Source organism: Varanus komodoensis, unplaced genomic scaffold (genome assembly GCF_004798865.1).
Source record: "Varanus komodoensis strain SLA01 unplaced genomic scaffold, ASM479886v1 scaffold8, whole genome shotgun sequence".
Classification (NCBI taxonomy): Eukaryota; Metazoa; Chordata; class Lepidosauria; order Squamata; family Varanidae; genus Varanus; species Varanus komodoensis.
Genome location: NW_025336481.1, coordinates 40,379,941 through 40,407,080, shown reverse-complemented (window position 1 = coordinate 40,407,080; position 27,140 = coordinate 40,379,941). Strand labels below are relative to the sequence as shown.

The window sequence follows — 27,140 nt, the reverse complement described above, 5'->3', positions numbered from 1 at the left end:
AAGTGGACAACAGAACAAAATCCTCAAAACACAGACAGAATGGATGTAACAGAATCCGGCCATCCCTAGAATTAAGGTAAAATAGCTGCAATGGGCAGTTTCCTCTCTCCATGGAGAGCGTCTGGGTGATGTAGAACTCTGGAAAAACAGTGCTTTAAATTCTGCAAAGAGCCCTGCAGGCAGAGGGCGATGCTTGCTGCATAAGGGGGCAGAATTAGCTTGTTCATTGTTGCTCACTGTCTTGCCCTCCTCTCAGGACTCCGGAAGAGTTCTGCAGTCAAAACATGACCATCCTTATGTAGTTGGTCGCACTGCAGTTTGAATCCAAATGTGGGAAGAAAGACTGCAGGGCGGAGTGCCCTCTAGCCTTCCCCCCATCAGACTGCAATTTTCTGTGCCCCTTAAGAGCCCTTGTTGGGGCTCCCTGCACTGCTGGGGTCACTTCACAGAGGGAGAGAAGTAGTAAAGAAGGGGAGTGGTGACTGATAAGCCCATGAAAGCAGAAGGTTCTGCAGTTTGGCAGGATTTGGGGTGCAAAGCTTCTGTTCTTTGGAATATAGCATTTTTATTTGGAGTTTTAGCATTACAAGTAGAATCTAAAATAAAAAGAACATGTGAATGTATATTCCTCCGCAAAAATAGAGGCACTCGTATATTCATTCATAATGTCCTTCTTTCCAGCTAGCTAGTTTGATTTAGAATATGATGTGTTTTGTACATTCCACTGTCCTAACAGAGTTGGTGCAATACAGTAGCAAGTTTTGGGCTTGCACAGAACGCTTCCTGACTAAAGTACAGTTCTGTGCAGCCAGAAATCTTGCTATCCCATTCCATTGGCAGTTCTAGGAAGGGATATCATTTTAGGGAACTGTGCAGGTCCTATCAAAAACATTGGCTTTGCTTGCTTCACTTTAAATAGCAATATCACCTTGGGGCAATCCTTGTTAGAGTGAGGAAAAACTATCATGCATATCCAGAAAAGTATCAAATGGCATAGAACTAATAAACTGTCTTATACTTACCAGTTGTATGGAAGCTTTCCATCTCTCTCTAATGAAGCGAAATTCACAAAGGTTCCAGCTCCACATTCCCTGGTTTAGGAAGATTCCAAGTTGTTATTCGTAGATTTAAAGATTTCTTTGTCTTGTTTTCTCTTGAAGAAAGAAACTAACTTGGCAGCAGTCACCTGAAGCATGTCTAAGATTTATCAGAGCACTTTCCTGTTCTGTTACAACTCCCCTCATCCTAACCATGGGTCCCACTTGCTGGAGCTGATGGGAGTTGAGCTCAGGCAACTTTGGCAAGACCACAGACGTTGAGGCTTCCTAGCCCTGCTGTAGATGGTGCCATCAGGGTAGCGTGTGGGGCAGAGGGCCAGCTGCTCAGCGGAATGAACGATCAGGGAAGGGGATGCATTAACAACTGGCAAAGGAGGTAGAGAGGTGTGTACACGTGTGCAGGGGAGAGCCCTGAATTTATTGCCAGGCCATGAAACAGAAGAGTGTGAGCAGCACCTGTGTAACAGCTGCAGCTATAAATAAGAACAAAGCATACACAATCCGATTTTTAAAAGGTCTCCCACTCCACTTGTACATGTTTCTCCTAGAAATTGTAATGTACATCAAATACATGCTAGTTAATAGAACACCACATCTGCAGGGGAACCAATTAGCGCCTTTTTCAAAGCGATGCTTTGAAATGCAATTACATACTTTCTCTACCTTGAAAGGAAAGAGTTTTTCTTTTCCATTAAGGCACGGTGTGCTTTGGGATTGTAAAAGAATAATCTGGCCTTTTGGTTACAGCAGGGGTGGGCAATTTGGGGAAGTCTGAGAAGCTGCAGAAAGGCTGACCTGAAAAGACAATGACTGACACACACACTTCAGGAAGGCAACGGCACCCCCCCCACCGCACCAGAAGAATCCAATTTAAGTCATTTGCAAGCCACATCCGACACTCTGTGGCAATAGATCCGGACTTTTGGGTACTCTGTAGCAGCTGCAGAAGAGTTGGAAAAAGCCTCTCCCTGAATTGAAGGGGAGGCGGTAGGCAAGGTGGGGGGGGGGCAGAGGTGGTGGTGGAGGGAGGACCACAAACAACCTGGCAACCTAGCTGGGGGTCAAGTCTCCCTCAAAGGATGCAACTGGGAGTGACAGGTTTGCTGTGTGGTGAGGCATCTGCTGCCCGTTTGCAGATTTCATTTAATAAGCGCAACAAAGGGAATCAGAACTTATTAACTACACACATCAGCTCAGGAGAATAGATGGTTTAAGATGGGCAAAGAGGGAGAAGAGCTGGTTTGTGCTGTCCAGCCTTCATCCATAGTTCCCTTCAGGGAAACGTTGGGCTGAATGGAACACAGACAAGGACTGGGGAGATCCATAAAGCTCAACAAGTCACGGTTCTCCAAGTTCCACTTTGAACCTTGATCCACCTGGACTTCAATCCCACACTTGTGCTTTTCTTTTAGTTGTTCAAACAGGGAAAGAACATATTTAAATCATTTTAAAGCATGCAACCAAAGGTGTCCTTTCCCACTACGGGTTAAAGCATGGATATATGCCAAGTGTTCATTTTTAAATGCACATTTTTCTAATGAATGCAGTTTGCAGATGGGATCACAAGCCCAAGAAGTCATGAGCACTTTAACTGAAAAAGGCACTCAGGTTTGGTAGTGTGAATGGGGCAAATTCTGATGTTGCAAGAACTGAAGCAACTGCCCATACATCTGGTAACATACGGTACTTAAGATACTGCTGCACCATTGTGCAAAACTGATTTCCCTTCTGGCATTTGGAGACATGTCGACCTACCTGGCCATTTGTAGGTGTTTCCTCCGAAGTACAATGAGTGTTACAAGCAGCAGCCCGATAAGGAGGATGCTCAGAATGGCGAGGACTGAGATCACCACCACGTTGGGATTCATCTCTGTAACTGCAGATGTAAGTAGACAATCCAGGTTGATGAAGGGGAAGGAAACCAATGTTAAGGTCTTGAGTTGGCTGGACTAGTAAGAAACAGCATCAGTGACCCCAAATCTGCTGTAGCTTTGAGTACACTGTAGTCTGACCTTTCCAGGAGCTATCCATAGTGCTGAACTGATTGGGGGGGGGGCTGTAGAGTTTGGTACCACAGATGGCTCCTTGAAAATTCAGACTAACATCCAGACTGCATAGACCACCATCAGCCACCATTTTATATGGATAAGCCGCACATTAAGACTTGCTACATGTTGCAGGTTCCATATGGAGATGCTGTCACAAGGAATGACTTCTGGAGGGCCTTTAAGCAGGAATTGCTGGATCCCACTATTCTAGGGGAACTGCCCCTTCAATACACTTAGGATCTTAGTAGTACTCCTTCACTTCCAGTTATCCAGTTGGTTTCCATGTTTTTGTAGAATATTCTCCAATCCACATACTCCTTTGCTCAGAAAGGGGATGTTCTTTCATAACTTAAGAGGAAAAAGTCTTAGATGAGAAATCAGGGCAAGGAATTTATTTTCTTTGGCCAGGAATTTCCAGTAACTTTTAGGCCAGAAATTGTATTTTGATCCAAGGCAGAAAAAGCATATGATGCCCTCTCCTCTCCCAGGTAGACAAAATGCAACAATAAACTGCATAATTGACAATGTTTGCATCCAAATGGTATTGGGACTTTCCTCCCTATTTAGGATATTCATCTTGCCCCTTCCTTGATAGCATTCCATCTTCCTGATCCTCAAGTAAGATGATGATGGTGATGGTGATATTTTAACAGGCATTTGTCCGGTTTTAATACACACACATGCACACACACAAGAACTATGCAAATCAAGAACAAAAAGGATAATGACTGCTATCCTTGCCTTTTTAATTTCCGACCTCCTTTGTATATCTTTCATTGTTTTAGATTCTTGTTATACGAGTCCCCGAGCATCTTAAAACAGAATGCTGGGTTCAAACACTTAATTAATAGTATGGCAAGACCTGCCTCAGGCCACAGTGACTGGTGGCTTCCTGTTTAATGTATTAGATTCATAGAAGACTAGAGTTGGAAGGAGCCAAGAGGGCCACCAGGTACAACCCCCTGCTCAGCACAGGACTCCCAGTTAAAGCATCCCTCTCAGAGAGGTCTGTCCACTAACTGTTCTTTAAATGTATTTTTTCCTGCTTTCCATTCAGGGTTCTGTTTCAGCTGAGAATCTGCCACAAAGTACCCTCTGGCAGGCCCCCTTGGTGTGGCATTAGCAGGTGGAAGTGCCCTGATGCGGCCACCGTGCAGAATTTCCCACAATCCCTTGCCACACACGGAGGGATTTGTGGAAACTAAGATGACAGCCCTCAGATCCTGCCACCTGGCACAGAACTTATTTAAAGTGATGAAGGATAGGCCTGGATGGGGACCAACCCAGCTCCCAGCTCCTGGGATTTGTTCCTTCTCTTTGGCATAGGAGCTTGTTGAATGTAAGAGGTGAGCTGCTTCTCACCGAAACAGTGGTGTTGTTGAGGAAGCGAAAGAGGAGCTGCAGGCCATCAAATGCTTGCTCAGATTATAGATAGGACTCTGTGGGCTCAGAGCCCTGTGAGCCCACGCCTGCCCCAGAGCTGACACCTGTAGCTCCTTTTGTGATGAGTCACCATTTCATACAGCACAGGAAGCTGCAGTTCCATTAGCAAGGTGAAGGAAAAAGGATTGAGTCACTCTGCAAAATCGAAACCAGAATGATTGTTTTGGAAAGGAACTGAGACTGGGGATGGGGAAGATTCCCTCCACCCCCCAATTCACATATGATGCAAGCTTATCTCATTTTGCACTTCTGAACCACCAGGCAACTCAGGGTTTTTGTTTTTTCTTCCCCAAAATGCACACTTCTCCAAATTTTCCAAGGGCATACTCCAGTCAAGAAATCCAACCAGAACAGGCGCAGTAGGGAAAAAGCGTCACATAAATGCATATCTTAGGAAACAGGGTGCTAAATGTTTGGTGCAAACTGAACTTGGGATTGGAAAAAACGAGCAACAGGTAGAAAGGAAAAAGGCCAGATTCAACCATCACCAAATGAGAGGCAAACAGGAGAGATTATGAAGAAACCTACTTACCCATGGTGGAAACTGCGATGAAGGTCGGGACGCTGGGGCTGTTGTGGCTGAAGGTGGTGACGCTGCAGTTGTAGGACGTGGCAGGCAGGAGGCTGGAGATGGTCACGACGTGTGAGGAAACTGTCACAGGCTCCTACATGCATTGGGTTGGGGGAGAGAGGTAGAGCATATTTTCAGAGACCATTGCTCACCCCAGAAGTGGAGATCCAATGCAGAATTTAAGATCCGTGCATTGTGCCTAAAGTTCATGCCATGTTCATTTACCCTTAACTGTATGCTTGCTTGCTCATCTATTTATTGTATTTTTATGCCACCCCATAGACTGGGGTCTCTCTGGGCACCTCACAAAAAGCAGAAATAACAACATAACTGTAAAAAAATAAAACAACATCTAAAACAGCATAAAACCAACCAATAAAAGGTGTGAGACAGGAGGATAATATGGACAACATTAGAAAAAACAATAAACCAGGAGGGTAATATGAACAACAATAGAAAAAACAATAAAACCAGAAGTGAAGAGCAAATAAGTTGCTGTGATGAAGTGGGGTCTCTGCTTTTGTCATCTTTATCGTGCACCATCTCCAAGGCAGTCCAACGCAGAGTGTGTTGTAGTAATCTAAGCTGAAGGTTGTCAGAGCTTAGATGACCAAAGCCATGCTTCCCAGACAGGGGGACAGCTGAGCCACCAGGAGAAGCTCTCTGTGCCACTGAAGTCACCCGAGCCTCAAGTGACTGTGACAGCTCCAGGAGAACTCCCAAGCTATGAACCTGCCTTCCAGTAGGACTGCATCAGTTCAGAACAGGTTATAACACCCTCTACCTGGCCAGAAGAACCAGCCACCAACAGCATTTCAGTCTTGCCAGGACTGAGCTTCAATTCATTAGTAGTTCTGTACTGCACTTGGATACCACCCAAGAGCTGAAAAGCTCTGGGTGGTTCAAAACAATTAACTCCTCTAATCCATTTTTGTAGGGAGATGGTGGTTTAACATGTTTCGATCTTATTCATTTATCATTTCTGAATTACCAGACTTCTATCCCGTCCTTCCACCAAGAATCTGCGAGATTATTATTGCCTCTGGTGCAACCTACGAATGGACTGATGGGTCCATCTGACCCAGCGGTTGTGTACCCAGTGACTGACCAGATGCCCATGAGAAACTACAAGTTGTACAGGAATACAGTGGCACCCTTCCACTCGTCCCTCAGTAACTGATGTTCAGCAGGTGCCTCCACTATTGAACCAGCACCTGGCCATCATGACTAGGAGCCACTGATAGCCTTATCCACGAATGGGACACGAGTTGCATCATGGGATCGTTCTGAAGGCGGTACTGAGTTCTCACACTCCTGATGGCAGGAGAGAAAGACAACAATGGGCAAGTCAGGCTGAGCCACAAGAGTGAAAGGACATTGCGTAAGAGGCTCCGAATGCTATGCAGGGCTCCTGGCTCTGAAATAGCAATGGGACTCGTGTCGGCAAAGAGCTTGCGGTGACCAAGCCAAGAGGAGCTGGCCAAACTGATGAAACCAGAGCACACCGGAACAGGAAATGACCACATTCTCTGCCTGACATGCATTATTTATTTTGGCGTAAGTCTCTGAGAGGGGGCAAGCAGTCCCTGGAGGAAAGCCAAAGGTCATGAGGCAACAGGAGAGAACGACCATCATCATCAGTGACCAGCAGGGCCACTGGCGGCAGCCCATTTTAATTCATTGATTTTTTTTTAAACAGAGTTCATCTCAGGTGACTAGCCAAACATAGAATTCAATAAACCTACATGAGTTAAACCATAAGAGAGCCCATGGTCAAAAAACAGAAAAACTGTACTCAAATCAGATGATAATCAGCAGTCTCTGCCTTTAACTAGGTTTTCAGGAAGCAAAATTCCTAGGTCCTGAATATCTCCCCAAACCAGAGATACTATTCACACAAAAAGAGGAAACATATAACCAAGAAGACAAGAAAGGTACAAGTTGCATAAATGTGTATCTGCAAGTATAAGTGTCTTGGTACAAATATAAAACAAGAATAATTGCTTAAGTAAAATGCAAGGCGGGATAGTTGAGAGACTGACCTGGCGACCGCTGTGGGTAGAGGCCCTCAGGAACCTGAACCTCTCCTATCCCCCTCCACTGCTCTTTGCCTGCTGAAGAGGCCTGGAGATCTCAAAATGCTGCACATTTTTGCCTTCTTCTGGCTGGCATACTAAAAGTACTGCACTAATATGGATTCTGGATTTTTTCTTAGGGTCAATGCACCTTTGGCTTGTTTGTGACACAGGGAGTGCCACAATTATGTTGTGAGCTGCCCAGAGGTGCTGTGGCACAACTGGCCAGCATACAAATGTTTTAAATACATAAATAAATATACGGTGATTAAATCAATAAATATATTGTGCATAGCCTACCCCAGTCTCATGTTCCAGGGTTAAATGCAATGCACTTGAGTTGTACATCATTGAATTGAAAGCCATGATTTTAAATTATTGACAGAGCCTCAAAGAGAAGACCATATTTAAACAGAGTGAGGCCTTCTAAATCTCAGCTGGTAAGGTGAGTGGGGAGGGGGCAGAGATGTGTGTTATCCTGAACTGGAAATCGAGCAAACACTTACCTGAATTTTTGGGTCTTGCCCCAAGCCAGCCTGCTGGCAGAAGACTTCAAAGAAATCAGCTACTCCCTCTTCTACCCAGAGAAGAGTCACGGAGGTTTGGGTCTTGTTCACAGCAAAGAGCGATCTTGGAGGAGCCGGGTCTGGGGACAAGAGGAAGGTCTCATGAACTGCATGTTGCGGCCATTTGGGATCCTACAGGAAAGGTGGCACAAAATGAAGCTCCGGGCAACACAAGATCTAGCTCTCCGTGAGCCTCCTTAGTCCTACAGAGAAGTTTTCACTGTTGCCAGTGTCACTCAGCAGCAAACAGGCAATTTTGAAACAGGAAAGCGCTCCAGAGCAGCATAACCTTTTCCCCTGCAGGCAATGATTACTTCACTTCCCTTTTCAATAAAGTCTTCATTGTGGTTGTGTGCTGGGAAGGGCAGGAGGACCCTGGGAGTTTCCACAAGACTTAGCACTATTGCTTCCAGAAAAGTCCTGAATCTATGAGAAACAGAAATACTCCCAGGGTGCTTCAGGCAGAATCACACCTTCCTCATCACGTTGCACGGGCCCTAAAATGACTGTGAATTTAAGTTGGAAATACTCGGGTTTTGTGCCACGTTCATGAGAGCTCATTAAAAATAACCGCTGAGTGTTCGAGAGCAAAGCAATACCGACTTGACAATGAAAGATCATTTCCTGGGAGCATGTGTGTCATTTTGATATGAACATTGGGAGCTGGAGATCAGAACATTGCTTTTCTCCTATTGATCTCCATATTCCTCAGGATGAGTAGTTTAAATCAGATTTCTGACAAATGACAGAGCAAACATACTTGTAATTCGTCCACAAGCTCGTGGACCTCTCCCATTGAATCCACCCATTGCCTAGCCTTGGGTAATTCTCCACCCTTGTCTGTCTGGAGTGTAGGGCTGGTGCTAAGGAAAAAGGTAACCAGAGGACTGAAGTTTCAACAGAGGAAATGTTAAGGAATGTACACGGTCCCTGCGACCTGCAAAAAAGATGAGGCTTTTGAAGAGTGCACAATGATAACCACAAGATGTGTGTCAAGAAATGTCAGTTTCCTCATTTCCCAAAGCAACTGTGGTTGTATGTCTCATGCTCCAAAACAAGAAGGTAAGTATCCTTTGTCACCCAAAAGCAGCAAAAGAAGCAAGCCACATCTGCAAATCAACTTTTAACCCATCAAGATAAAAAAGGTGTGCCAAAGGTGTATAAAGAGTGTTACGTTTCACGTTGTTCTTTGCTATTATCTCTTAATGATGTCACACTCTTGCTTATTGTGAAAGGACCACCCGGTTCACACCAGAGAGGAGGCTTCAGCTGCTCCTAATTTCGGGAGTCCCGCAACATCCCGCATCGAGTTGACATCAGGAGGTACCTGCCGAGGCCACATCCTAGCAGAACTCCCTGCTCCACCCGAGCTTTCTGGCCCTGCTGCTCCTGCCACCGCCTGTTGGTGTGTCCCTCCTAAGTAAGCGAGGGGCAGCTAGAGGAAGGAAAAGGGACAGCAGCTTCCCCCATAATGTCATGAACCCGCAGAGCAGGAGATGCAAAGGGCGATGAGTAAAGGATCCCAAGGGAGATGACCCAGGGGTGTTATGGGGGGGGGGGGGCCCTGTGAGGTCATCTTGTCCAAGTGCCTCCTAAAGCACAACTTGAGTCAGCCTTTCCTGACCGACATACAAGTATGTCTTTCTACCTTTCTTTTTCTTTCTTTTTTTTTCCATCTTTTATATTATTGTAACTAGATTTTCATCCTTCAGCTCTTCATCCTCCTTCATCCTTCTTCCTCCTTGTAAGATGTTCAGTTATCTCATGGAAGAATCCTGGCCGCCTTCCAATGTAGCCTCCTCTCCCACTTAATTGTGTCACTCCTCAATTTTCTCCAGACAGTATCTGGCCAAAGTATTTGACCCAGCGTTTTTCAGTTCAGTGGGATGCAGCAAAGCACCACTGCAAATACTGGATCATGCTTTGTGGGGGTGCGGGGAGAGCTGAAGAGCATTTATGGGTGTGTGGGGGGTGGGGTTACCTTACAAGTCAAGATTGGTCTGTCTGTCTGTCTGTCTCTGTCTGTCTGTCTTTTTTGAGTAGTTTGACTGCCCTTAGCAGCCTGGCAGATTCCCTTGGAAGCCTGGAACAAAACGACACGCATTCTTTCTCTAATACCACATTTCAAGCCACATCACCCTCCTGCTCCTCTCTCTTTCTGCAAATTTGCATTTGCACACCTGTATCGTTCTCACAGGTAAACTTATTTCTTCCAGCAGCACCTGTTTCATCTTACAAAAAATTGTTCTACCAGTTATGTTCTGTTGTAAAAAAAATTCTGCTCTGAAGTTTCCATCCAAATGTAAAATGGTTTATTTGCTTCCCATTTCATCTCGAAGGTTCTTGTTGGGCATTTCCTTGTTTATTCTCATTTAATTTCAAGCTGAAATTGAGCTCATTGTATTTACTCCACTCAGCTGTTTCCCTTCTGTACTTGCCATTGCTGCAGCATCAGCAAAACGTGGCTTTCTTCCTCCCATCTGATGTCTGACTCGGTGGTGCTTTCATTTTATTAATTGCATCCTTTTTAAAATATATATAACAGCACTGCACACCCTTGACAGAGTCCACTGCAAATTCTAGCTCTTTGTTCAACATAATTCACTCTACGTATAACTTACTGGGCTTTGCATAATGATATGCTATTATCACTTATTATCATGCTATTATTCTGCCCTCACAAATCAAACATTTTGGTGGCTCCAGACTCAGGGCTTCCAGCCATTGCCAGTCAAGAGGCATCAGGCAGCTATCCTGTCTTATCCTCCTCAACAGATCTTTCTTCCAGGTAAGATAAAACACAGAAGACATGGTGGGAAAACTTGGGAGGGTTTATAGGATGAAAACAGCCTTTCCTGGATTCCCTGCAAAATTCTATGAATGAGTCTCAATAAAAATCCTGTCTGGAAGCCCCACTGTTTTCTGAAATATTCCAGCCAAGGCTACCCAGTCTTTCTCTAGGTCATATTTTTTTAAAGGATGCAATCCCTTTCAGGTTTAGACAGATAAAGTTCTAGACTACAACTCCCAAGGTTCCCAGCTGGTTGGAGGAACTTGGGAGTTATAAGATTTGTTCTATCAAAAAACACTTAGGATGGAGCCTGTCATGTCTATTCCAATTTCTCATCTGTCCCCTGTTAATATGAGATTGCAGCCATGTGCTTTGCATGCATGGGGCTGCCCTTGCAAGGACTGAAGAAGCTGCAGCTGGTGCAGAACGTGGAAGCCAGATTCATAACAAGGACAAGAAAGTCTGAAGATGTAACACCAGCTCTGGCCAACTTGCACTGGTCGCCTGTAGGTTTCCGAGCCCAATTCAAGGTGCCCGTTTTGACCCAGACAGCGCTGCAGGGCTCCTGACCACATGAATCAGTCGGCACATGATGTTCATCGGCTAAAGCCCTCCTTGCCTCCTCCAAAGGGGGCTCAGAAGGGAGCAACAAGGCAGGTGGCCTTCTCACGGATGCAACAACCGTTCCCCGCCAAATTAGGGGAAGATCCCTCCAATGAGGCCTGCCTGGTGCCATCACTGTTCTCTCTTCCATGCTCATGTGAGACCTTCCTCTTCTCTCAGGCATTTGGAAGCATGTAATGAAGTTTGAAACAAGACCTAAATTCTTCTTATTCTGTGTGTGACAAGCCATTGTGTGTTGTTATGTCTTATTCATGGGCAACATCCCCATCCCCACAACACACTGCTTGTTGTTGGGGTTGTTGGACCCACGATGGGCTGCCATGTCATCTGGGTGACTATCCCATTGTGGGTTTTTTGTGATATCACAACTAGTGATAGTCCTTCGAAGTGTCCAAGCTGTTAATGGTTCCTTCTTTAGTGCAAGAAATTTACACAAATGTTTTATACTTTTAAAAAACAAATTAGCAGTCTTGGGCAAATGTACAAATGCTCACTTGCATGGAACTAAAATGGTAAGCCTTGCCCAGGCCATGCCCTGTGGCGGGTCTGCTGTCAAAGCATAGCAGATACACACTGTAGGCATTGACCAAGAAAGACTGCAGAGAACTTTACTTTTACCTGGTTTTCTCTTGACAGCTGTCAAAACATGAGCTGTCAAAAGCAGCCAAAGCCATGAATGATCCTTGTTCATAAACAAGGGAAGCCAGCAGATCCCCTCATCCTTCACAATGAGATTCTTTGCAGTCTTATTTTGTTTAGTGCCTACCTTTTGTCAGGTGCCAGTGAGCTGGTGAACCTACAGCTAATCCAGCATTTATTTGTCCATTTTTATTCGTCAGTGTAGCATCTGCCTTCATGTAGTCTGGACTATAAAAGTCATAATATGTTTTCAATAGTTCACATAAACTCAAATTTGCATAAATGTTGGGAAATGGTGTCAAAGGGGGATGGGAAACACAACTCTTTCCAAGGAATCTGATTCTCAGATCAGTTGCATTTTCTATTGTAACACTTCTTCCCCAGGTTTGCTCCGAAATGCATGTAGCTTCCTTCAACCTCCAGCTTTCTGCAGGTGGCGACTTGGCTCACAAGGTAATTATTTATCTCATTTCCATGCCACCTGCAGCTGCAGCTCTCTGGGTGGTGTAAGAATGACTTACCAACTTTCACAATCTGAAGTGCAGAAGTGTTGCTACCCATTTCAGTGCAAGCGGTTACTGAGAGGTTGTAGATGTCCCCAGGAGGCAGGCTGAGTACTGCCGTCATGACATTCCGGGTCACCTAAAAGAGGCAGTGAGTTAAATACTCCCCACACAGGATGCAGTTCCACAACACCGAAGACCAAACTTGCTTCAGATGTTGGAAGCAAACAGGAACACTTTGAAGATTGTGAGCAAGTACAGTTGAGCTATTCTTCTGTCCCACCTTGTTTGGAACACCTGCAGCTTTCTAAGGCTTCCAATGGGGAAAGCCCACCACCCCTCTAAGTGATTAACTCATTACCTAGAAGGGAAATGAGTTCTCCATTGCTAGAAGGCTTCAAGAAAAGGCTGTTCTACCTCTGGGTTTCCTGTTCCAAGAAGGTGGTTGGTTTAGATGGCCTGGTAGTCCCCTTCTAACTCATGATTTTACGACGGCTCTTCAGAAAATAGCATCAACATTACCTTGGGTGCTTCCTTTGTAGTCTTGGCACACACTTCCCATCATTATTAAACTCCACCTGCTGTGAAAGCAGGGCTTTCTCAGTGTTTTCAACTGTGCCACCCTAACCCGCCCTGGTGCTGTGACTGCTGGGCTCCCTCAAGCTCAGTGCCAGCTAGGGTCACACAGGATGAAAGGCTACTGGAGCTCTATCACAACACCGAGCACACCTCTCCTTACTTGATCCTCCTCTGATCTCCATGCATCGAACTAAGCTCTGAAGGGAGAGGCGACCGTACTCATGGACCAACGCTGTGCAATTGGAAGACGATGTGCTCAGCACTCCCAGTGATGGAGGGGGAGTTCCATGAGCACTGCCCGCTTCCCCCTTGAGGCTGTTGCTGAATGACTGAAGGCTGTGGGTTCGAGGTGAGCAGGCCCCGTGCTGGAGTCCCAGCTACTCCCAAAGCCCTGTCAATTGTATGCAGCCTTGCCGAGTGGATAATGTATTAAGGGGACTTAGATGTTTGGTGCAAGCCTGATTTCTGTGCAGGGTTCAGAAACAAGGAACATGTTTCAGACATTTGTTCAACCAAATAAAATACCCCGAGGAAGGACACGGCACTCAGGCTTACGCTCTTTTTAATCTTTTTCTTTCCTTCTGCAGTGACCATCCAGTGCAGCATCCTAGAATGGGAAAGGTCCGTGTTGTCATCACCATAGATCCAGCTGACGTAGAGGAGGTTATTGAAGTATTCCACTGATGTGATTTCGGGGGATACGGGAGCTATCAGAAAGAACCATCGGCATCAGCATCATTCATCCGTATTCAAAGGAGGGGGCCGAATGAATTTCTTGTGGCAGGGTGAAGGGGGTCCCCACCACGAATTCCTGTCCCTTATGCCAGCCAGTCCAAGGGACTTCACTAGCCCATCAGAAAGCAAGGAATACGGGACTTAATGGCCCTTGACAACAGAATGTGTGAAGAAGGTCCATATACTCACCTGGAATATGTGACAGATTGTTTTCTGACAAAGAATAAAACAGGAATGGACCAGCCTATCAGTATCTTTTCATTTTTCCAATCTTAAGTCTGGTTCTTCTGAAACTTAAGAATTTCTCTTAAGTTTATTTCCTCCCAAAATGTGAGAATGCAAATAAGAGCCATTTTTGTGCCATTTCTCCATATGCTTTTGTACAAATACAGGCCTAACAGGAATATTTTTCAAGCAATTTTCTGATATAATGCATTTTAATAGTTATTTCCACATTATGTATATTTTCATGCATTTTTACCGGAAAATGCCATTGCGAAATTCAGACAAGTGCAAATTTCAACAGACTTGATTTGTGTAGCAGTTCAAAAGTGCAAAATTAGTTAAGTTTGCATTAAAATGCAAAATGCAAACTGGATTAATTTCTCCATCATCTCTAGGCACAAGTCCTCTTGCGTTTAGTGCTCAGTTGTACCACCCATCCTATTCTGGAAAGACGCTTCATGATTCTTCCTATCTATCTGTATCTCTTCCCCTAGTCTAGTCATGAGTTCTCATGGCATGCAAATGTGTGCCGGAATTCTGCTGAAAACGCACCACTGAAGCATCAAAATTTCTCCTTCCTGTCACACACCAAAGTTCTGCTTTATATTACCATGCATCTAGAGCCCTAAAGCGCCGTAACAAGCACCTCGCCTTTGCAAGCACCAGTGCAAACTGTGCTGAAGACAAACTGAGAATAAAGACGACTTCATACAGCAACAAAGGAATGATGACAAGTGTCCACAGAATATAAAATGTTACCATGTGGTTTGAGGGACTGCAAAATGGTCTTTTTTGAGTTCCCAGTTAGGAAGGAAACCAACTGAGCGTGGATTCCGCAGCTGCATGTGTGAAGCTGGACGTTCATGTCCCAGGGTTCTGGGTGATGGTGAGTAACACCCAAAAGGGACTGGGCTTCTTAGTCACAGGCCAGAAGCGTTCCTTTCTTTTTCCCTGTGCTGCTAAAGCGGCAGCAGCAGAAGCAAAGCTTTTCCTTTTGTGGCTCTGCACCATTTTCTCTCCTTCTGGCTTTGCAATATTCTAGGGAAGGCATGGCATAGCCAGTTTTGGGACTTACAGTCTTCCCAAGGTCCACTGTATTGGCACACAAAAAGGGTTATAAATGATTCTGAACTGTGGGGTAGACAGCTCAACAGAGGATCTAAATGAATCCATATTTTTATGAACCCAACCTATAGATTCCACACTGGATTCATCAATTGGGTTCTACAGACTTGCACAGTTTTTTAACCTCCATGTACTACTATGCAAAATTAGTCATTGAAAAATATGAAAAATATAGCAACACCATTTGAAAAACTGCCCGCTGCAGTTTAAAGAGTGAAAATTTAAAAGGAGGGATTGCCTATGGGGGCGGGGGGATTTGCACATTTTTGAAGTGCAAATTTGCATAAATGCGGAGTAAGACATTTGTGACACATCTGATTCTGTCAATGAGCAGATGATGGAATTAAAAGTACTGGGCAGTCTGAAATGCAGCAGGAACGGATGTAACCAAGCTTGTCCTTCCATGCTACAGGCTTGCTTCTTCTTTTGCTAATTTAAGCATGATGCATTATAGCTGCAGCAATGCATCTTACAACATCTTAAACACTAATGCATTTATTCTGGCATAAGCTCTTGTTGACTGGGGTTGGGATGAACCCTTTCTAAAGGCATCCCTCTCACCTTTGCAGACTTCCTTTAATGCATGGTCCAGTCCTGCAAAGTGAGCTGAGTTCAGGAATGCCCACATGACCAGCAATCTTCCACGACAGGTGCAGCCACACACAGAGTGGCTACAGGATGCGAAAGAGGGGCTGCGGAAGCAGTTGCATCAGCTGCCATTCCCAGTGAGAAACCTTCTTCCTTGCCCAGTGCAGCTGGCAAATGTGACACTATATTCTGTGCTTTGGAAATCTGCTCAGAGAGTCCCACTGGACTATTGATGAAGCAGAATATAAATTCAGAAATAAATAAATATTCCACCTGCAGGCAGGCAGTGGGGGGACTTCCTGGCCCTTGCACACCTTCACCAAAACATAAAAGCCTGACTTTAAAGAGCAACAGCAGCTACAAGTCCTCCACACACACCCACAGCTGCCTGGTACATACTCACCAACTCCTGGTTTACCTGTTATGAAGCTGATGGTGGAACCGTCACAGCAGCTGAGTTCCGGCTCTCCCCAGGTCACCATCGTGACACGGAAGTTGTAATACCAGGCAGGAAGCAGGTTGCCTATTCTCTGAAAGGGTGGAAACAACCAGAAAGGAGCAAATATTAGCCCTTGAAGAAGAGGGATCTGAGAGTGGTGTTAAGGTTTAACCCTGATGGTCCTTGGGATGAGAAGCTTGGCTTAATGTCTGTTTTTACTCTCCCTCTGCACATTGACAGGTGGCGATGGTCCATGCATGTCTAGCAAACTGGAATGACCAAGGCAGGGATGGGCTGCTGGTTTTTGAGGCAGCCTCAGGCTAACTCGAAAAGATCTCCAGTTCAGGCCTCTGGCAAAACCAAACTCTTCCTTCCCACTCAGCCTGCTGTATGGAAAGGAAGAGGGAGCGAGGGAAGAGCAGGTGGCAGAAAGAGAAAGGGAGAAAACAGACGAGGCGTCCACGCTGGGCTCTGGCCCTGTTGACCATCAAACTGTCCCTCTGACAGATTCCCAGGGGGGAACACAGTACTCAGCCAAGAAAAGGTGGAACACCCCTGAGCTAGGAAGTGAAACACACAGCATTGTTGAAAGCAACAGTCTTCCACTCTGCAATGCCTGCAGCAACTTCATTCATTCATTCCATTCCCACTCTGCCCAACAGCCAAAGCTCTGGAGGTTTACGAAGATGAAAATCCATTACGAAGTGACATGGAGCAGGTGACACAGAGGAAAGGGTCTCGGCCGTGGTGGCACCCCAGTTCTGCAATGCTCTCCCCAGAGAAGCTTGTCTGGTCCTCACTTTGTGGTCTGCTGAGGGCCTTTTTACTTTCCTAAGCCTTTGCATATGTTTAGGGCACCATCCTGAACATAGACGGGAAAAGCTGCCACATCTCCCACCTATGGCATGATGGGGAACCAACATGAACCATGGTGGTAATGAACTATGGTGACAGGTTGTGGGGCCAGGCAGAAAAGCTACTGGTCCCCTCACCCTTTGCTATCAGATCTTGGGGTGCTTCCATTCCAGGATACAAACTCCTTGATTTCTGATGTTATGTAAATAAGTATTATTTTATCATCATCATCTATAAGTATCATCATCATTTATAAGTATTATTATTATTTTATTTCAGTGGTGCCCAATAGCTGAAGAAGACCAAATGACAGTGTCCCTGCACAGATGGATGCATAAAAAGAACTTTCCAAGTACTTACTTGCCTAGAGCTGAATTTTGCGTTTTACTTTTTCTCCAATTGATTTTGTATTTATTTACCTACTGTGTATATGCCACATCAAAGGTCTCTGAGCAGCTTACAGTGGCAATCAAACAATAAAATGCAACTGTGAATAGAGCATAAAGCTGTGAAAAAAGTCAATAAACAAAATGCAGAAACAAAAACCCTGAAAGGAACACCAGGGAGCAAATAAAGTTTGAAATTTTTAAATTAAACATTTTGAGGTACAATCCTATGCATGTTTAGATGAGAGAAAAGTCCAAGTCTTTTCTGCCTAAACATGCTTGCAAAAATAAAAATATCTTCATCTGTCCTCCCAAAGACAACGAAGAGGATACCAGGCAAGCCTCTCTGGGGAAAGCATTCCGCAACCGGGGTGCCACCACCGGCAAGGCTCTTCCCTCAGGACCAAATGCTATGATCCTCTTGATAAGTGAACCCAGAGAAGAATCTCTGAAGGTCTGGTGTCTGGAGAGGTACATACCAGAGGAGACAGCCCTAATGAAAAAGGCCCTGGCCATAAAATATCCTTCCAGCTATCAACTGAAAAGCAACTTATGAATACTTCTGCATATCCATAATTAACTGCATGTTGCGTATGCAGCAGGCTTGACAAAATCTTCCTCGGATCTTTGAAAAAGACCTGTGGGAATATTCCCATAAGCAACTGAATATTAATACATGAGGCTGCAAACAGCGCACTTTACCACTGATGATGTTAAAGAGACGGTAGCTGCTATTTCGTAGTATGTCGTCCACTCTGAGGTCATGGTTGACGGGTTGAAATAAAACATTTCTACTATGTATTTCCGGAAGACACCAAGGTATGGCCTGTTCCAGCTGAGAACCACAGCAGTGGGGCCCAATGGATAAAGTGTTAAATCCTTTATCCCGGTTGGCACTGTTAAACAAACGGAGAACTAGTCATATTTTTACCTTTAGCTGCAGCATTTTCCACTACAGACATGGAGCAGGTGTGTTTGCAAAGAAATTCAGCCGTCGTGCAAAAGTCTTTTGAAAAAACTGAGGCCACAGATACAGTGTTGTGCATTCACAACATGCCATAGTGGGGCCATAGATACAGTGTTGTGCATTCACAACATGCTGTAGTACAGCAGCAATCAACACGCAGAACTCTGTCTGTCTACCTAGTATTAACAGTTGAATCTCACCTTATCTGCTAAAAAGCCATCAGAGCTGGTGTACTACCATTTCAACAATAAAACAGTAAAACAATGATAAAGGATCCAACCATCTGCATATGTCGGACAGCTGTTCCCATCAGCGGTAGCCAGCATCCCTAGGGAAACTAGCAGGTAGCCTACTGACCATTTCGAAATGGACAAAAGAGTAACAACGGCAGCAAATCAGATTTGTTCAAGCCCCGGTATAAACGGTGGCCCCCATTATCAACAGCCAGTCGCCCCCCGGTTTCGGTTCAGTGGACATCCTTGCCATGCGTACTGTGAGTCACCCAACTGCATGGTGGAAGTGAGAGCGTGTTTAAGTTATAATCCTATGCATGTTTGGACAGGAAGAAAAATCTTGCAACTCCCAGCATTCCCCAGCCAGCCATGCTGGGCATTGTGGGACTTTCTTCTGTCTGGATGTGCGGACAAGTGCGCCCTTAAGCATCTCAGCCACTTTATAGGCATTCCACATGGCCGCCCATGTGTGAACGGTGCTTATGTGCCTAAAATGCAGCATTCAAATGTTATCTGGGAAAACTGATGTGGAAAAGAAACTTCTGTACTCTGGATTTTATGCAAAAAGGCCATATAAGGATGCTGGGTTCCCCTATGGATGAAGAGATGCATAGCCGGATGGTGGTGCAAAGGGTGGAGATGGATAAGACCTTAAACGCCAGTGATCTGGTCCTACAAATATTCTGTTCAGCCTGGATCCATAGGCTCTGCTGGATGCAACCCAGCAGCAGCATTCTGATTGCCTTCCCTGCAATGCAAAGGACTCTCAAACGGCAAACCCCAGCAAGAGACAAACATATAAGCTGATTACCAATGGCAAATGTAACAGGATCAGAAGGAGGCCCAACCAGTGGTCCCTTCCGTAAGTAAACCACAACTTGGTACTGAGCACCAGGAACTAGGTTTTCGATGAAGTTGCTGCTTGAATTCACCTAGAGCAATGAAACAGACCATGCATGAAGGCAAGAAGAGATAGGAAGGCATGCCTAAAGTTGAGGACTTGGCAGACCTCTGTCAGAAATTCTACAATTTTGTACAATTCTGTTGCGGTTACACTCATGATGACCCTATGAATGAAGGCCCTCCAAGATGTTCTGCCCTGCACAGCTCACAAATGGACTCTTCTCCACTCCTATTAAAGGGTTGCCAGTCATGTCCTCATTTGCATCTGGCAGGTCCATCTGGTCAGGTGGTGCGATTGCCATTCATGCAGTACGTGAAGGAGACTCAAATGCCTTTGCACTCTTTCCTTAACTGCGGCTTTAAACATGGCAAAAGAATCTGACCACACAATCCTAAGCAAGATGAGGCAGAAGAATGTCCTACTGAATTAAGCAGGGCTTCCTCCCTACAAGTCCATTCGGGATTCCACCACAGGGCTACCATGGGTGCAGTGGGTTGATCCTGACCTAGTCATGCTTAGAGTAGACCCACTGAACACACTGGGACAAGTTAGTCATTCTAACTTGGGTTCCACGGGGTTTTGTGGACTTATTTCAGTGGGTCTGCTCTGGGAGTCTCTAGTCTGCTCCAAGGGCTCTGCTCCAGCCCTCTCAACTCAATCTGCGGCTGCTTCTCACCTCAGTGCAGTAATGCTTTTCAAGCCTTTGGTTCTCCTTCTGCTTCTGGCACGTTAAGGACATCACGGACACAATTGTGCTGCTGCTGCTGCTCATCTCCTGGGATGCGGTCCAAGAGAGCGAGGCCGTGGTCAAGCTCAGGACAGTCACCACGACATTCCGAGGCTTCTCCGTCAGCTCTTCTATCAATTCCCCTGTAGGACCTAAAAGAGCACCAGAAGAGGTGGCAGTCATCCTCAGTGGTTGGTCCTCCTTTCCAACCAAAGGTTGACAAATCATTGTGTTGGATCCGGACTCAACATTTGAACTTAGTTCCCATCAAAACCAGTGTGACTTAGATCCTGACTAACTTGTCCCATTCATTACTAGTACATCCGTACAGCGCAACCTATACAGGCCCACAGAGAAGCAAGTTCTACTAAGTTCAGCCAACCTACTGCTGAGTAAGTGCAGATGGAGCCGCACCGTTCATCTGATCTAAAGGTGTTTCTCTGCATCCAGATGTTTTTCGCACAGCTCCAATGCTGGCTCTGTATTGGCTGCATTTCAGGGGCAAGCAGCCAAAGTTGCAAAGAATAGTCATGGGTTTGGGAAGCATGACATGTGGGAGGACCTCTTTCCTATTGGCCTTTTCCTATTGGCCTTCTCCCACCATTCAAAGCCCTACGATACATTTCAAAGGCAACCATTGGCCAGCCTTCCTTTTGTTATGCAAACAGCTGGGAAATGGTTCAAGAGCGTCAGCTGGCATTCCATCCACGTGAGCTAGAGAGCAGGAGATTCTCTCCTGACAGTTAATTTCTGTGTGTGCTTTTGAGAGACCAGAGTCACACATCTTTAGCTAAGCAAAGGGGACCGATGTGTGAGCGAGTGAAAGGTGGGGGAGTGAGTTTAGAGCTGGTGTGAGCTGAAATGGCGCAGCTTGGGGGCTGGCTAAGTAGGTCACCGGGGGATCTTTGCAGGAGAGGCTGCTCGTAAGTCTCTGTAGGAGGTCCTCCTCATAAATAAGGCAAGTACTGTGGTGATGCCTACAGGGAGTCTCTGGCATCCTCTTATTCAAAGAAAGCTAAACATGGCAGTGTCGTACGGGACAAGTAGCTGCTTTTGCTCGATGGCGCTGTGGGAGGTTTTCAAGTGCCAGCACTCATGAGGACAAGCTCCATGACCATGCCCCTAAGGGGAGTCTAAGAATGCAGGCAGCTGTATTGAGCAAATCCATTCCGACCATTACAAAAAACGATCAGGTGTAAATCTGTGAATGAAAGGTTCTCTAGATCAAGCCATCCCCAAATATTTGGCATTATAATAAGGATAACTCACTATAATATATTGTGGCTGGGAAAGTCTCCCCTTTCCCCAGAGCTACTGTGAGTGTTGTGGCTCAATTCAAAGGAAGAGGTAAGGCCACCATAGAAACAGAGAGGCAGAGTGAGTCAGAAGGGGTCGCCTGGGCCCCCAGCTCCAGCCAGCTCCACTCATGACATGCCTGCCATGTGCCTGTCCAGCCTATGCTTGAACAGCCTCGTCAATGGGGCCTCAACCACCTCCCGTGGAAGCCCATTCCACGCCCTCGGGGTCCTGACTGTCAGGAAGTACTTCCTGGCATCCAAACTGAACCTTGGTTCACTGTGCTTTGCTCCATTGGGCTGCATCCTGACCTCCTCTGCAGGGCAAAACAGGTCTCTACACACCTCCACCATCGTCCCTGCTAATCAGAAAGTCTGGGTACATTGACCCTGAGAACCCTGGTTCCACTACACCACCAGTGGCTGTTGTGGGAACAAAAGAGCAAGGACCAGAAAGCAGAAAGAAAATGTCATTTATCACCAATGAACAGATGCATTTACTGTTTCTACTTTTGCAGATATTCATGCATAAGATGAGCATTCATAGACTTACTAATGTAAAAACTAAGAGTTTTGGCAGACTGGCTTTCCCGAACTTCACACGGACCAGAGGAGCTAAATGTGGTAACAGATATAGTGTATTTCCCTGGTTCGTTCAGATCCGCAACAAATTCATGAATGTCCTCGCCGACTGTCAGGAATTCTGTGACATTTTCTGAATCAAGAGACAAGAAGATCTTTGAAATAAGTGAAATCTGAAAGGTTTCTTGCCCTGCATGTACTGATCCATACCCAATGCCCCAACGTTAAATTTGCTGCAGAGTTACAGGACAAGATTCATTCAAGGGGGCTACTGTCATGTAACATTTTTCATGAATTATGAATGGCCGGAGTTGCTGCACAGAAGCAAAATAAGCAATGGGACAAAATTCCTTAAGAGAGACGAGTCCTCAAGAAAAAGTATGCACATGACAAAATTAAAAGATAGCACAACTAATGAAGGGAAAATGTGTGGCTTTCTGTATTTGGAAAGCTCTTCTCAAGGCAAAAAAATAAAAAAAAACAGCAAGTGGATGCATTATAACAAAAATGGGCAAATCGTTTCAAAAAAGGCTAGACTGCAAACCTGTCTAGAATAGTAATATTTACAATTATATTTTAAATGATTTAATGTGATATTTAATTATAGTTTTCCATGAAAAACGTAAATGAAACACAGCACGCCCATGAAGAGCAGCAAAATCAAATCAAAATAGCAGTCAACTAATTCACATTTCCATATTAAATCAAACATCTCATATTTCATGGCTGGTTTAATCAAGAAACAATTGCTCCGAAATCCAGTTATGCAAAATCCTTCCACCTGTGTCCTTAGTCAGATGGGGAACTGCCATGCAAACAAGCACAGTGCGAGCTGTAACACCCACACCCCATTTAGCAGCTTGGATCGTGTGCTCACAGCCTGGCAAAAGCCCAAAATCCCAACCATCATATGTTCAGGAGAGTTGAGGGGCTGGAGGAAGGTTCCCCCCAGCCCCGCTCCGCCTTCCCCACTCCTGGCAGACAGCTCGATTGGTGAGAGTCTATCTTCATTCACTAAGGTATGGATATCATGCCTGCTGTTCAAGAGTTTGGGTGGCCCTTGGACAAGAAGCTTGCTCCCTGTCTGGACACAACTTAGGAGAACGTGGAAGAGGTACCAGGAGTCCCTCCTCTTGCCTGCCGTACCCACTCAAATTGGGAATGGGAGGGCAGGGAGCAGCAGCCACAAGAAGCTCTATGGCTGTGAGGCTTCAGCAGCCCTGGGCCTTGGCAAATGCCCATCAATACCAACCCCTGCACTGAAGCTCTTTTTACCAGCTTAAATAGAAGAACATTTTTAATAAGCTCCGCACATGTATACCTCACGTGAAAATTCACTGCCTACACAGTCTGGTTTATTATGCATCATACTTGGGACCTGAAATGTCAAGGCAAGCCAGTAAACTCTGAGCTTCCATACAGCCTGGAGGGACTGATCCTGCCTGATCTTGAAAGCTATGCAGGGACAGGCCTGGTTAAAACCCGGATGGAAGACCTGAGTCTTGCACTGAGCGGACAGCTGGGCCCAGTGGCCTTTTAGGCCCCTTCCAACTGTATGCATGCTTCTGTGGGAATAACAAGGACGCTCTCGTTCCGCTCGCTCCTGGCACCAGGGGCTGCGGGGCTGGACACTCGCTGATGGCCTGCTGTCTAAATGCAGGCATGGGATCATCCTCCCAGGGAAAGTGCCTTGCGGCAGCAAAGCAAAGAGCACCAAGCGAGTCACGCCAAGGACGCACCCCTGGGGAAACGGGGGACTGCCGCAGAAGCCCTGCTGCAAAAGCCCCCCCGGGGGGGGGTCGCCTTTGGGAGGAGCGCCGGGGGAAGCAGGAGAACCACTTTCTGGGGCTCTTCGTAGTCCCTTTAGCTCATTAGAGCAAGAGGTCCCCTGCCCAGTTCTCTCTGAGGCTCTCGCATCAGGAAGGGCTGTGGGGGAGCCTACAGTCTCACCAAGGCTCTTGGGTGATCACTGGGAATGGGAGGGCATTTTCTGCCTGCGGGGAACAGAACAGCGGCTCCATCGTGCTCCAAGAAGCCCTTGGCCTGCAAGCGTCGCCGCCACTCCGCGTTGGGGGGCCCTGCAGGGACTCAGGTCTGCAGGGAACGCCTGGAAGAAGCAGTGTCGAATTTCTACAGGCTTCCGAGCCTTTGGGGGTGGGGGGTCGAACGGGGTGTGACGTTGTCGGCTGCCATGTCGACTCTCCTCCAGGCATTCTCCCAAGGGGGAAAAGCACAGGGCTTTGGGGTGACGCTGGCAGGAGAAATAGCGAGGAGAGGAATAAGGTGTGCGTGTGTGTGAGTAAGTAAGTAAATGGGAGACCAAATGCAGGCAGCGGAAAAGAACCACATTTGGGGTGAGGAAGACAGGGAGAGAGTTGTGGTCTGCAGGGCAGGGAAGGAGGAGGATGCAGGCAGAGAAAGGGCTCCTCTCTGGCCAGGAGGGAGGGAGCGTGTCCAAAAGCTGCAGTCTGGGTGTGCCGGGGCGAGGAAGGCAACACGGAGGGGCCAGGGAGGCCCTCCAGCACGAAGAGGGAGGTGGCTGCTTTGGAGGGCAGCTGCTGCTGGAAGGCAAGGTGAGCGAGGGCAGAGTTCGGAGCCACCGCCTGACCGTCGCGCAGGGCTGTCGCTGCAGTGGAGCCCCGCACCCCCTTGCCAGTGCTGAAGTCGGATGCAACTGCTGTCCAGTTGGATCCTGTACATGGAACGAAGGAGGGGTCACGATGTCCTTTGCCGCAGGTGGCCCAATCTCTTGGGCTGGCCCTGGCGAAACTCATGGGCACACAGGCGCGAGAGCTCACCAGAACTGGCAGCCTGCTCTGCTTCTTCACGGAGCTTTGACTGCTATGCTGCAGGTGCCCTTCGCAGAGCTGCCCTTCCAAGCAGCATGGGGCATTTTTATTTATTTATAAATGTATTAAAAGCTTTTCTATCCCAGAGCAGAACGGGACAGAATGGGACGGCTTGCAATAAATAAGTAGAATAAAACAAACCCCACCGCATCCGACCATTAATATACTAAAACCCCCATTAAAATCAATTAAACATTAAAATAATGGGAAAATAAAAAGGGTTTTGCCTGACGCTGAAAAGAATATAATGTCGGTGCCAGGCGAACCTCTCTGGGGAGCATATTCCATAGTTGGGGCGCCACCGCAGAGAAGGCCCTCCTTCGGGTAGCCACCCTCCTGATCTCCTTCAAGAAGGGCTCCCGGAGCAGGACCGCCACCTCAGATCTCAAGGGGCAGATGGGCACATAGGCAAGAAGGCACTCCTTCACATATCCAAGCTGTTTAGGGCTTTATCGGTCATCACCGGCACCTTAAATTGGGCCTGGACTTCAATTGGCAGCCAGCGTAACTGGTAGAGGACCGGCGTTATATGCGAAAACCAGCCAGTCCCCATTAACATCCTGGCAGTTCTATTCTGAACCAAGTTTACCTTCCCTCTCTATATGAATGTGGAAGCCATCGAATGCCGTGGGTGGCTTGGGAGGCAGCCAGCTCAGCACCATTTGCACTGGCAGGAGTGAGGGGGCGGCTGCTGTCGGCTGATCAAATTCCACCGCAGGGCTGAGGTTCTCATAATCTCTTGGCATCGCATTCACAAACTCATCCTCGTTTTCAGGAGGGTCGGCCTCATTAATCCACCAATCTGGCTGAGACGTGGTTTCATAATCGCTACTGTTGAAGTGGTCATCCGGCCACAGGAGGGACGAGTTCGCTGTCGGGAGTTCGGGCAAGTCATTCACGACGTGGGGGATTTTCTCCTGCTCCAAGACATTCTGGGTTGCCAGGAAAGGTTCTTCTGGAAAGTTCCCACTGTGTTCCTCCCAGTTCTCGTGGCTGTTCCTATGTATGATACGCACTGAAATGTTTCGGGGAGGATAAGGAACTGGAAAGAGAGAAAATGGACTTGAGAGCAGTCATGTTCTTTCTTTCATCCAAACACTGAAAAAACATACCAGAGTGGAGGACCAGTGATGCACTGGGAATTTTATGCCCTGGACTAGAGATACTGAAGAAACTTGCAAGAGATTCTAGTAAGTTAGGAGGATTTCTATGAATCTGACTTGCAGATTCTACATTTTAAAAAAAGATTTTATAGACCTTTTAAAAGAAATCTATAAAATCCATGGACTTGTGGATACTTAATTTTTGGGGGGGGGAATTGTACAAATGCATATTTGCGCAGGTGCACACCTATACAAATGTGCATTTGTGTAAGTAGAGGTCTGTGGAAGTGTGTTTCAGCTTCCATATAGCCTGAAGTGCCTGATCCTGCTTAATCTTGGAAGCTAAATGGGGTTGGACCTGGTTGAAATCTGGATGGGTGACTCAAATATTGTGAACCGGCCAGAGAGCTTTGGCTGTGGGCAGTATAGAAATGTAATAAGTAATAATAAATTTGTACAACTGCACGTTCGTGCTAGTGCACATGTTCAAATTCAAATGCAAGTCTAGGAAATCACATCAAAATTCTGAGATTTGTGTTCCTACAAATATCCATGTTTGGGGGTTGGAACAGGACACACTTGTATGATCTGCAAACAGGAATGAAATTCTCCTACTTCCCTAAAATAGATTCAGTCAGTATGCAGGCAAATGATTTCCGTGTTCCTGGTAAATCATGTTCGCATCCCTTTCCATTGCAAAGTGTGGCTGCAAACTCCACCCTAGCTACACCAGTGCAAATATATTAGTGTGTGCATAACTGAGCTAATAACCAGGTCTTCCTATTCTTCCTGACTTTGTGTTGGATTTTTGCTGGCCATGTTCTGTTGCTTTGTGTGTTTTCCAAATTCATCCTCACAAAAGCAACCAGGAAAAACAGGGGGAAGAGAAAGTGGGGTCCGTGCCTCCTCGGTTTAGAGCGGCATGCCCGACCTGCTGCTGGGATTATTTCTTGGGCACACTTCCAAGTCGGAATTAAAAGAGGTTCTAGACTTTGCCCTCATGTCATTTTCAATTCCTATAACATAGCTATCTTGTCAAGCTTTTTTTGTTCTTTCTTTTAAGTCTGAAGTCTTCACGCTTCAAGGCATAAACGGATCAAGTGGAGGAAGTTGCGGAGGGTGAGGAGGGGCTGCCGAAGAGTCGGTCAGCCTGGCCCCCACTCCTGCAGCACGCTTGCTCTTAGCCCTGAGCACCCTGCTGGATGCAATGAGCTCCCTGCGAGAAGGAAA

At 46.3% G+C, this 27,140-nt stretch overlaps 1 protein-coding gene across 1 annotated transcript in view; it reads right to left on the bottom strand.

Moving 5' to 3' along the window:
* PTPRO (protein tyrosine phosphatase receptor type O) overlaps positions 1 to 27,140 on the bottom strand; it is a gene marked incomplete at its 5' end in the record, with an annotated part of 72,475 nt that overhangs the window by 30,400 nt on the left and 14,935 nt on the right. Inside the window, 12 exons of the mRNA XM_044455774.1 lie at positions 1,023 to 1,091; positions 2,814 to 2,934; positions 5,082 to 5,214; positions 7,702 to 7,841; positions 12,337 to 12,457; positions 13,453 to 13,604; positions 15,989 to 16,100; positions 17,953 to 18,146; positions 19,262 to 19,382; positions 20,031 to 20,233; positions 21,930 to 22,091; positions 25,397 to 25,849. Coding sequence (XP_044311709.1) covers positions 1,023 to 1,091; positions 2,814 to 2,934; positions 5,082 to 5,214; positions 7,702 to 7,841; positions 12,337 to 12,457; positions 13,453 to 13,604; positions 15,989 to 16,100; positions 17,953 to 18,146; positions 19,262 to 19,382; positions 20,031 to 20,233; positions 21,930 to 22,091; positions 25,397 to 25,849 — 1,981 coding nt within the window. The remainder of the gene's footprint in view (positions 1 to 1,022; positions 1,092 to 2,813; positions 2,935 to 5,081; positions 5,215 to 7,701; positions 7,842 to 12,336; positions 12,458 to 13,452; positions 13,605 to 15,988; positions 16,101 to 17,952; positions 18,147 to 19,261; positions 19,383 to 20,030; positions 20,234 to 21,929; positions 22,092 to 25,396; positions 25,850 to 27,140) is intronic.